Raw genomic sequence first — 11,442 nt, 5'->3', positions numbered from 1 at the left:
CAAGGTCCCAGAGTCTGGAGGAAGAGTGGAGAGGCACACAATCCAAGCTGCTTGAGGTCTAGTGTGAAGTTTCCACAATCAGTGATGGTTTGGGGAGCCATGTCATCTGCTGGTATAGGTCTACTGTGTTTTATCAAAATCAAAGTCAGCGCAGCCGTCTACCAGAAAATTATAGAGCACTTCATGCTTCCTTCTGCCTACAAGCTTTTTGGAGATGGAAATTTCATTTCATTCTCCGGCAGGACCAGGCACCTGTCCACACTGCCGAAAGTACCAATAACTGGTTTAAAAACGAACAGTATCACTATACTTGATTGGCCAGCAAACTAACCTGACCTTAACCCCATAGAGAATCTATGGGGTATAGTCAAGAGGAAGATGAGACATCAGACCCAACAATGCAGATGAGCTAAAGGCTGCTATCAAAGCAACCTGGGCTTCCATAACACCTCAGCAGTGCCACAGGCTGATTGCTTCCATGCCACACTGCATTGATTCAGTAATTGATGACAAAGGAGCCCCGACCAAGTATTGAGTGCATTTACTGAATATACATTTCAATAGGCCAACATTTCTGATTTTAAAATAATTTTTCAAGATGGTGTGATAAAGTATTCTAATTTACTGAGATAATGACTTTTGGGTTTAACATTGTCTGTAAACCATAAGCATCAACATAAACAGAAAAACACTTGAAATAGATCACTGTTTGTAATGACTCATTACATAGAGTTTACATTTTTGTATTGAAGAACTGAAATAAATTAACTTTTTGATGATATTCTAATTTAGTGAGAAGCACTTGTATATGCCTTTAAGCCTTTGAACATTTATGAAATGTACCGTAAGTATTTTCACCAGCAATGTGTGCTGTAATATACAACTGACACACTGATAAAATAATGCTGCAGATACTATAGACCACAGGGCACCAATTGGTTCCCAAGGCTTCTAAGGTTTGCCTTTTTGCACGTTTATATGATGGAGATATGAGAAATAGATTTTAGCAGCAACACCTGCATTGAAATCTTTGATTTGTGCAGGGAAGGCAGAAGGGAACATGTAAAAATGCAACTCATTTATCTGCATAAGAAGGAAGCAGTTGGCTTTAGAACTACCAAGTCGCAGACAAGAAAATTTGTGTCCCAATGGTTCGGGGTCCCACAGAACTGCATCCCTGCATTACATGTATAGCCAACTGATTTTAAGCACACAATGTGAAATGCTTCCCATTTGGCGGTGCTGCATAAGAACGTTACACTTACGACCAAGTTCCTACACATTACATTGTGATCGCTTGGGGTCTTAAAAGTAACCTTTGAAATGAAAGATTTATTTTTTGCTTTGAACCAGGCAATCTCATGCTTTGCCTGCATACACACTGGGAATAGATAACAAAAAAAATATATACAAATATAAATTATACTTCTTTTTTCAGGTCCCACGCCTCAAAAAAATATGCATAAAAAATGTGAGAATTATACCAATAGGATTATCTACTTAGATTCGCTGAGATTCTATCCTGTGTTTGTTGAAATATTAGGTATTTAAGGCATTACAGGCCTGAAATATGCTTGGGTAACCAAGCTTCTAGTGCTACTCGCTACTTACACTCTTACATAATGTTGTATATTACAAGTAAAAGCCTAAGGTGTGACATGTCACATCTAGATATACTGTAGAAAATCTAAAATTTAGGACTCATGACACATTTGTGTTATCTTGTTTTTCAAGTAGACTTTTTATATTACCTTATTTTTCTCAGCAACATTCTTACTTTTAATTAAAAAAATATAGTATTTCTATTAAACATTTAAAAACAAAAAATGAAACTATTACCATCTGGGTTTGACCATTGTTCTGTGGAAAATCAATTTTCAAGGGAATGTATGAAAAACAAAACCATCAAGAAAGTTCTTTTGATGTTTTCATGTACACAATAAATCTCAGCTCAGCAATAAAAATACTAATCAACCACTTAATACCCTAAGAGCCTACGAAACATTGGCTACAAAACATTATACCTTCTAAAATAAGACAAAATATAAAACAAAAATGCAAAAAAAAAAAAATATGATATCAAGAAACCCAACAGCATAAAATAAAAAAAAAAAATAATGGAGTGCAAATATGCAATCGATCTCACATTCTGGAAAGTACTAGTAACATTGTCCTACAACTGTAATACTCAGAAGAAGACATGTTAAAGCAGCGCTAGAAAAAAAAATTACAAAAAAAAATCAAAATATTTTACTAACAGTTTTTTTCAGCAGTTACTATTTTGACTTTTTGTAGCTTTTTTAAGTATGTCACATTTTTTTCTGTTTGGGCGTCGGCACCTTTCATCAATACTAGGAATACATTCGTAATGCCATACTTCCTCCATCTTGTCCACAGGGTACACTGCCTCCACATAATGTCGAATTAGCCTCAATCTTAGCGGATCAAGCTGCTTCTTATTGCATGCACCTGAGTGGTTGTATTGAAGTCTTAAATTCTCTGGAGTAAATAATTCTGGAAAAAGTCTTACCAGTAACCTGGCAGCAAAATTTCCAACAGAAAGACTCTGCTGAACAATGTCCCTAATTTCTTTGTCACTTAACAAATACACTGAAGGCACTGGAAAGTCGGGAGGTGGAACCACAATCTTATCTAGTGGTATTTTGCAAAAGTCCTTTGTGCTTCGTTCAGGAGGGAGAGGTGGTCCTTCAATAAGATCTCTATATCTTTCAGTGTTCAAGTCAAAAGACACAAAGTCTTGCCTCTCAGGCATTGGAACGTAGATCTTCCTCTGCTGCTGGTAAGATCTCCTTTGTTCGGTATCCCTTCTACGACACCGCTCATCCAGCTTTCCTACAAATTCCAGAGTCCAAACTCTGTCACTCTTTGCTCTGGGATATAGTATCTGAACGTAATGTCGGATAAGTTTTATGCGAACAGGATCAAGTGGTTTCTTGCCTAATGATCCACTGCAGTTATATTGTTTTCGTAGGTTCTCATGTGTGAAAAGCTCAGGAAACAAACGAACTAGAAGCCGAGAAGCAAAATTGCCAATTGACAAGCTAGTCTCATATATATTTTTAATTTGCTCTTTGCTAAGCAGGAATTGTGGAAAAGGAACCTCAAAGTCTGGTTGAGGAAGGTCAAACTTATCAAAGTCAAATGGAACAAGCCATATTTTTTTAGATCTCCTTCCTGGCTTTTCTTGATCTGCACCATCTTCTACCTTTATTCCAGTCAAATCATCAAGCGAGTTTGACTCAAAACAGTCATCTCTAGCATCATCACATTCACTCCCATCCAAAAACATGCTTTCCAGCTCATCATTTATTCTATATACACACTGCTGCAGCCAAACCTCTTCTTCTTGCACTTCTGGAAAATAGATCTCGGTATATTGGCGGATCACTTGTAACCGATGCGGATCTAGATTAAAACTTTCAGGATCTACAAAATATCGGTCTCCGAATTTTCTTTGGTTAAATATTTCGGGAAATAATCTGTGAAACAAAAACACTGCAAATTCACCAGGAGATGAAGCCTCTTCTAAATACTCGCTTAAATCCTGTGAATTGACAGAAAACTCTGAGACAAGAGCATTGGCCCTCTCTTGACACTCATTTTCCTCTTGCTCCTTATTTTCAATAAAGTGAACATTTTCACTTGGTGAACTTTCAAAAAAATTAGTGGTCTGCATTTCACGAGTGCTCTCCATTTCTCTTTCAGCCCAAAATCGATTAAAGAAGTCATTTATCTGAGGCAAGACATCAACTTGCCATACAGTAGTGTTCTTAACAGCAGGATAGCATGCTTCTACATAGTTTCTAATGAGCTGGAGATGAAGGGATTCAAGTTTATTTTTTCTGGAGAATCCACAAGTGTTACAGTTTCTAGGCAATGTATTACTTCCAAAAAGTTCAGGAAACAGTTGAACCAATAGCCGGCATGCGAGATCACCTGCTGAGGAACTTTGATCTAAGACTTGCTTTAGCTCAGTGCTAGTTAGCTGATACTCAGGTGGTGGGTGAAATTCTGCCACCATTTCATGAGGACTCACTTTTTTCTTTATTCTATTTACCTCAAGAGAAAGAAGGTCAACTTTACTGTGGAGCTGTGTCATATTGGAATTAAGGGTGTTGAGAGTGAAAAACATTTTTTGTATTAAGGAGTATATGTTTGAGTCATCACTCATTTGGGAACTCATACCATTACTGCTAGAATCGCGTTTACGCAAGTCGGTAAGTATGCGAATATTTGAAGTGCTGATCTGATTTCCTCTGTCATAAATGTCATTAGATAATGTGAGATCCGAAGCAAAAGGATTTCTTTTCTCTGTGATTTTATGCGAAATACCGTATAAAGGCTTTTTATGAGAAGAGGTAATTTCATTGAACATTTCGTCTCCTTCATCGGAAGAAGCACTGTGGGGCACAGAATTATTTCTTAATTCCAAGTTTGAAGGCTCAGGCTCTCTGTTTCTCATACATGAAAGAAAAGTCTAAAATACAAAAGATAAGTAATTAACACAAGGGAGTATTAGAAGCAAAGCTAACAAATGATGAAATTATTAAAAAATAAACTTAAAAAGTCAGGTCTATTTTGATACTTGCGGAATATTATACTTTACTACACACAAAACATAAATTGATATAGGTCAAACAACCTAGACTCTTATGAGCATTCAGTATGATCATCACAACACAAGTCTTGAGAGGTATTCCCATCTCCAAGATTCTATCGCAATATGTAGTATGTGTAGTAATAATATTAGCAAATACCTCCAATTGGAAATGTAGTATAGTTTTTCTGATTCGCTATGTCTCTTTCCTCATGCGCATGCATTGCAGGACCTTAGATATCCATGGTTATGACCACCAGCAACTAGCTAAAATCCTGCAATGCCTGCGCATGCGGAAAGAGACATAGTGAATCAGAAAAACTATACATTTCTAACTGGAGGTATTCGCTAATATTATTATTATTACTACTATACCTACTACACATTGGGATAGGATCTTGGAGATGGGAGTACCCCATTTAAAAGGGATTGTTCCCTTTCAGAAAATGTTCAGCACTGCCAGCAGTTTGTTAAAAAAAAAAAAAAAAAAAGACATCACGTAGATAGCACTGCAGCCAGTGAGCTAATCGGCTCTGCCAATGTAGCCAAGCTAAATGATTGACTTCTGTGCTCCTCGTCACTTCTCTGTGCAGCAAATGAATTCTATACATAGGAGAGAAGGATGAGAACTCTGCCCCTGCACACACTAACACTACAGTATATATGCATGCGTTTAGCTGATCCAGTGTCAGTATGTGCAGGGCTAGCTATTAAATGAGGCAATGGTCCAAATAGAACACTGCCAATCACCATGAGGCAAAGGGCAAAATATTGTAATTGAGGCAGCGCAAAAGGTGCAGCGAGTCCTTGGCAATGACAAGTGTGCAGGGTGGCATCCTCATTTCCATATGTAATAAAACTTTTTCTCTTAACCACATTTATGCATTGATTAAAAGCTACAGTGCCAGTATGTTTTTTATGCGATCAATGATGCTCTATATACCGTAGTTAAAATTCAGCTTGGCTGCAGTGCAGTCAATGTTAAACCAACCCTTCAGACAAACAGAGATAGGGCAACGGCAGAGAGTCAGCGCTGGACCTTGGGGGGGAGGGATAAGTGCACTCAATTTGTTTTATTATAACTGCTGCAACTTAAAGCCCAAAGTTTTCTGAACGGGGGCAACCCCATTTAAACAAGTTTTGCTTGGAAACTAAAAATTATATTTAATCACCTCTGGGACAAATCTTCTTTTCTTTACAATAATTTCAGCATCGTTGCTTGAAGTTTCATACGTATTAAGGACTTGTTTCCTTTTACTGAACTGACAGTTAACAGAAGATTCTGGAATTAACTTCCGTACAGAAATGGAACGGGAACAAACCAGTTGATCCTCTTCACACGGTAATTCCACTTTTACAACTTTGACTGTAAAGTTCAGAAAACACTAATATCAAACATGTAATATAATTACCGAGATATAGATGTTGGCCAAAATTACCACCAGTCTCCCTCCTGCACCACGTAAGGTGATTTTTGAAAAAAATTGAGTTGGTTGGATTTTCTATTTAAAATGGCTTCTAAGGAAGTTTTAAATGTAATATCCAATCAGATAAAAGTAATTATTTTTTAAATTGATTGCATCTATTAATATACTTTCATGATAATAGCTACCCCATTGTTTCAATGTCAGGAGTTCCATAGTCCAGAAAACTTCACATATGGGTACGTAATAACAAAAAAATAGGTATTAGACCTACCGGTAATGATGTTTCCAGGAGTCCATCCTGACAGCACCATGGAGGACGTCCTCCTCCTCCTTACAGGGACAGGAAAGCACACGAGAGGTTAAAAGGCCCCGTCCCACCCCTTTCCCTCAGTGACTTAACAAGAACCACAGCGTGGATAATGCTATAACTCTTTTAATGGTATCATCATATTACATCATATGACATAACTTAACATAACAACCTATCCGGGAGGGAACTACCCGTGCTGTCAGGATGGACTCTTGGAAACATCATTACCGGTAGGTCTAATACCTATTTTCCAGGACGTCCACCTGACAGCACCATGGAGAGTACCAAAGCACCTCCTCAGGGTGGGATCACCGCCTGGAGAACTTTCCTCCCAAATGCGGTATGTTGGCCTGATAGCACGTCAAGTTTGTAGTGCTTGCAAAATGTATTCAGGCTGGCCCAGGTTGCCGCTCTACAAATCTGCTCGACTGAGGCGCCTGCGCGCTCGGCCCAGGAGGCTGAAACTGCCCTAGTAGAGTGGACCCTTAAGGTATCTGGTGGGTTGGCGCCTTCCGACTGGTAGGCGTCTGAAATTACTGATGTGATCCATCTTGCGATGGACGCCTTAGAGGCTTTTCTCCCCCTATTTTTACCCCCGAAGAGGTTGAACAGGTTTGAGTCAATACGCCAGTCATTGGTGGCCTCTAGATAGCTTAAAACTGCCCGTCTTACATCTACGGAGTGGAGATGCTGTTCTTACTCATTGCGGGGATTGCTGCAGAAGGATGGTAGCACTATCTCCTGATTTATATTCTGGTAAGAGGCTACCTTGGGGATAAAAGCCGGATCTAATCTTAAGGTTATATGATCGTCTCTGATCTGGAGATATGGATCCTTGGTGGACAGGGCCTGGATCTCCCCTATTCTTTTGGCCGTGGTGATGGCTACAAGGAAAGCCGTCTTTCGAGAGAGAGTCGAAATGGACATTCTATCACTAGGCATGTAGGGGTCCCTACATAAAGATCTGAGTACCAGGCCGAGGTCCCAGGGCGGGGTGAGCTGCCTAATTGTGGGGCGAAGACGCTGCGTGGCCTTTATGAATCTTACCACCCAAGGATGGGAGGCTAAGGGTAGTCGAAGAAGGCGCTCAAAGCCGAGATCTGGACCTTTAACGTGCTGGGTTTAAGCCCCTTATTATATCCCGACTGCAGAAAGTCTAGGACACTAGGGAGGTCAGGGGTACCTGCCGAGAGGTCGGACCTGCCACCTTCCAGGCAGAATCTCTTCCATATTTTTCTGTAGATTGCGGATGTTACCGGTTTCCTGCTGGCCAGTAGAGTGGATATAACCTGCTCAGATAAGCCCTTCGCTCTCAGGATGTCCCTTTCAGGATCCATGCCGAGAGGCGTAGCCTTGCTGGGTCTGGATGGCGAATCGGCCCCTGGTGGATAACATCTCCCTTCAGGGGTAGCTCGACTGGGTTTCCTACTGCCATGGCTCCTAGCAGCGGAAACCAGATTCTCTTTGGCCAGTATGGCACTATTAATATCACCGACGCGCGGTCCTCGCAGATCTTCCTGAGTACCACCGGTGTCAGCACCAGTGGCGGGAATGCATACAAGAGGGGTTCCGTCCAGGCCTGGCTCAGGGCATCTACTCCGTCCGGGTGATCTGCTGGGTTCAAGGAGTAGAATCTGGCGACCTTTGAGTTCTTCCGGTTTGCAAACAGGTCTATACTGGGGGTCCCCCAACGCTGACAAAGCTGATGGAAGATTTCTTCGTTTAGTTCCCACTCTGTCGGGCTGACCCACTGTCTGCTTAGATAGTCTGCTACTACGTTCTGAGAACCCTCTAGGTGGATTGCCGTTACGGAGAGGACCACCTCTTCTGCCCAGGCGAATATTCGTCCTGCGAGTGCCTGGAGTGGTCGATGTCTCGGACCTCCCTGGTGCTTCAGGAATGAGACTGCCGTAGTGTTGTCGGGCAATATCCAGACATGTCGATTTCTCACTACCGACCGGTTCTGACGCAGGGCTTCCCAGACTGCATAGAGCTCCCTGAAGTTGGAGGATCTGCTTCTGATGCTGACCGGCCATCTTCCTTGAAAAATTCTCCCTTTTACGTGGGCTCCCCATTCCCACGTACTGGCGTCTGTGGTGATTACCACGTACGGCGAGGTTGTCCATAGCACGCCCACCTGTAAGTTCTGGGGCTGTATCCACCACCGCAGGGATCTTCTTGCCGTGTCTGGTAAGGATATGGGCCCATCGAGAGAATCCTGACGCCTGTTCCATCCTGCGAGGATTTCCTTTTGCAGGGGCCTCGAATGGGACTGGGCCCATCTGACGCATGGAATGCAAGCCGTCATCAGACCCAGAACTTCCATTGCACCTCTTATGGAGGAGCGGTGTCTCAGTAGTCCCTTGACTCTGTCTTGAATTGTCTGCTGCTTTTTTCTCGGTAGCCGGGATATTCTGTCTCTTGAATCCAGAAGGACTCCCAGGAAGATCTTCCTGCTTTCTGGTTTTAGGTCTGACTTCTGGTCGTTGATCAGCCAGCCGAGATACTCCAGTGTTTTGATCGTTCGGCTCCTGTCCTGGATGAGCCTTTCTTCTGATCCTGCGACTAGGAGAAAGTCATCTAGATACGGTATTATAATGACTCCCTGCTTTCTCAGGTAGGCTACCACCTCCGCTACCAGCTTTGTAAATATTCGAGGGGCCGAAGCCAGCCCGAACGGAAGGCACTGGAACTGGAAGTGGCAGGTCCGGGATGGTAGACTGATTGCGAATCTTAATAGGCTTTGAGATGCGGGATGGATGGGGACCTGATAGTATGCACTCTTCAGGTCCAGAGTACACATGACAGCATCCCTGTCTATAAGTTGAATCACTGAGCGTATTGATTCCATTCGAAACCTTTTGTATACCACCCAGGCATTTAGGGGTTTTAAGTTTATAATTGTTCTGGCCTCGCCACATGGTTTTGTAATGGAGAATAGGGAAGAGTAATGACCTTTTCCCCTCTCCTGCTGCGGAACTGGCACTATAACCTCTGACCGGAGCAGGTCCTGTAGGTCTGCCCACATGGTAGAGTCTTCCGGGACTACGGTGGGGGCGATGTATCTGTCGGGGGGAGGGGAATAACATTCTATGCTGTACCCTTCTGTGATGGTTCTGAGGACCCACCGGTTCTGGGTTACCTGGCGCCACCTTGCTGCGAATCGTCGCAGTCTTCCCCCGACACCTATGGCGTCATTGCCTTCTAGACCTGAAGGATGACACGAAAAGAGGGGCCTTGCTTCTCCCCCTTGACTCCGAGTGTTTCTAAAGGAGCCCCTGTTGGATCTACCCTGGCTCCTAAAATCGGTCTGTCTCCTGAAAAAGGACCCTCTACGAAAGGACTGGGGACGCTTGGGTTTTTCTTCTGAAAACCCCTTGTTTTTGTCAGACACCTGCTCTAGGATGCTATCTAGAGCTGGCCCGAACACCCTTGAGCCTGAAAAGGGGATGGAGCAAAGCTTTGCCTTTGAAGCGTTATCCCCAGACCAAGACTTCAGCCAAACCGCTCGCCTAGCTGCGTTGGAAAGGGAGCCGTTTCTGGCTGCGAATCTTACTGATTCGGCCGATGTGTCTGAAAGGAACGCAGTGGCTGATTTCATCAGAGGGAGGGAAGCTAGGATCTCAGATCTAGGGGTCTTGTTGGATAAATGCTCTTCCATCTGCTCCACCCATAGGAACATGGACCTGGCCACTGAGGTTTCTGCTATGTTAACCTTAGTAAGGGCAGCTGCCGATTCCCATGTTCTCTTTAACAGAATATCCGCCTTCCGGTCCATCGGGTCTCTGAGACTTGATGAGTCCTCGACGGGGATGGCGGTTTTTTTGGTCACCCTAGCTACAGGAACATCGATTTTAGGAATTTCCTCCGACAATCATGTTTCCTCTGGGTCAACGGGCAGTCGGCTCTTAAAGTCCCGAGACAGTACAAGTCGCCGTTCTGCCTCTTTCCATTCTTCTAGGACCATTGTCTTAATGTGTTCGCTTACGGGGAACACAGTTTGTTTCCGAGCGACCAGTCCCCCAAACATCAGGTCCTGTCGGGACTGCGGTTTTGGAACCTCCTCTATCTGCATGGTGTTCCTTACCGCCTGCACCAAGTCCTCGGTGTCCTCTAACTTAAACAGGTATTTCCTGCCTTGGTCCCTCCTGTCAGTCGGGATCTCCCCCTCCTCGGGATCCGAGTCCCGGGGGTCTGACCCTTCAGGCGAACTTGTCTCCTAGGCTAGCTCCATCTCCCACCTCGGCCGCTTCCGGCTTGGCCCCGGACTAGGGGACTGCTGCCGTGAGAGACTGGATCTGGAGGCCTGTACTTCCTCCCGAATCAAGGATCGCATCTCGGCCAGGAGGGACAGCTGCTCGTCTCTTACGACCCTTGAAGTGCAGAGTCCGCAGAGAGTCTTGGTATAGTTGTCTGGCAGCTTTACCCTGCAAACCGGGCATCTGACAGACTTAGATGTGGCCTTTACCGAGTCCTTAACCTCTGTCGGGGGGGCTGGGTTACCCTTCTCCTGTACGATACAGAACAGGGATAGTCGGGTCAGTTGTCCTGGGCTGCGGGGAAGGCCGTGTGGGGGTTGGATTGCGCCAGACACACTTACCCCTCTGTCGGCTGGCGCCTCTGGGTCCATACCACTGAAGCAGCTGTTGCCTGCGGTGAGCTGCTAGCGTGCGGTGAACTCCTGGTCTGCGGTGAGCTGCTGGCGTGTGGTGAGAGCTGCTGGTGCGGCAGGCTGCTGGCGTGCACTGAGCTGCTAGCGTGCCCAGGCTGCTGGCGCGCTGTTTTCAAATCGGCGCGTGACGTCATCGCCGCGCGCCGGCCACTTCCGCTTCCTGTTCTGAAGCCCCGCCCACCGAGCGTCCTGCAATGGCGGCGCCCATCCGGCTTTCTGCGGGGACCCGGCTCCAACTGCCCCGGGTTCTCTGTCGCCGGCGCCCACACCGTCGGCTGCGTGCGGGGCAAGCGCTTCCAGCCGCAACCACCGCGCGGTCTGTATGTCGCGCCGGCGCCCGCATCGCTCGCTGCCTGCGGGGACCCGGGCGACTGCCGCGTGGCCTGGAGCCGAGAGCCTCCCACCGGGAGGAGAG

The 11,442-nt window shown here is 44.8% G+C and overlaps 1 protein-coding gene across 2 annotated transcripts in view; it reads right to left on the bottom strand.

Annotated features, from left to right (window-relative positions):
* Positions 1-1,312: 1,312 nt before the first annotated feature.
* The window catches only part of BEND3 (BEN domain containing 3), a 30,224-nt gene continuing 20,094 nt past the window's right edge, over positions 1,313-11,442 (bottom strand). For both annotated transcript variants that reach the window (XM_073576078.1, XM_073576079.1), the window contains exons 3-4: positions 5,791-5,984; positions 1,313-4,498 (exon numbers count right to left, since the gene is read on the bottom strand). In XM_073576078.1, coding sequence (XP_073432179.1) covers positions 2,267-4,498; positions 5,791-5,984 — 2,426 coding nt within the window. In that variant the 3' untranslated portion in view covers positions 1,313-2,266. The remainder of the gene's footprint in view (positions 4,499-5,790; positions 5,985-11,442) is intronic.

This window comes from Dendrobates tinctorius, unplaced genomic scaffold (genome assembly GCF_039654945.1).
Source record: "Dendrobates tinctorius isolate UK_male_01 unplaced genomic scaffold, ASM3965494v1 ptg000046l, whole genome shotgun sequence".
Lineage (NCBI taxonomy): Eukaryota > Metazoa > Chordata > Amphibia > Anura > Dendrobatidae > Dendrobates > Dendrobates tinctorius.
This window is presented reverse-complemented; position numbering and strand designations above follow the sequence as displayed.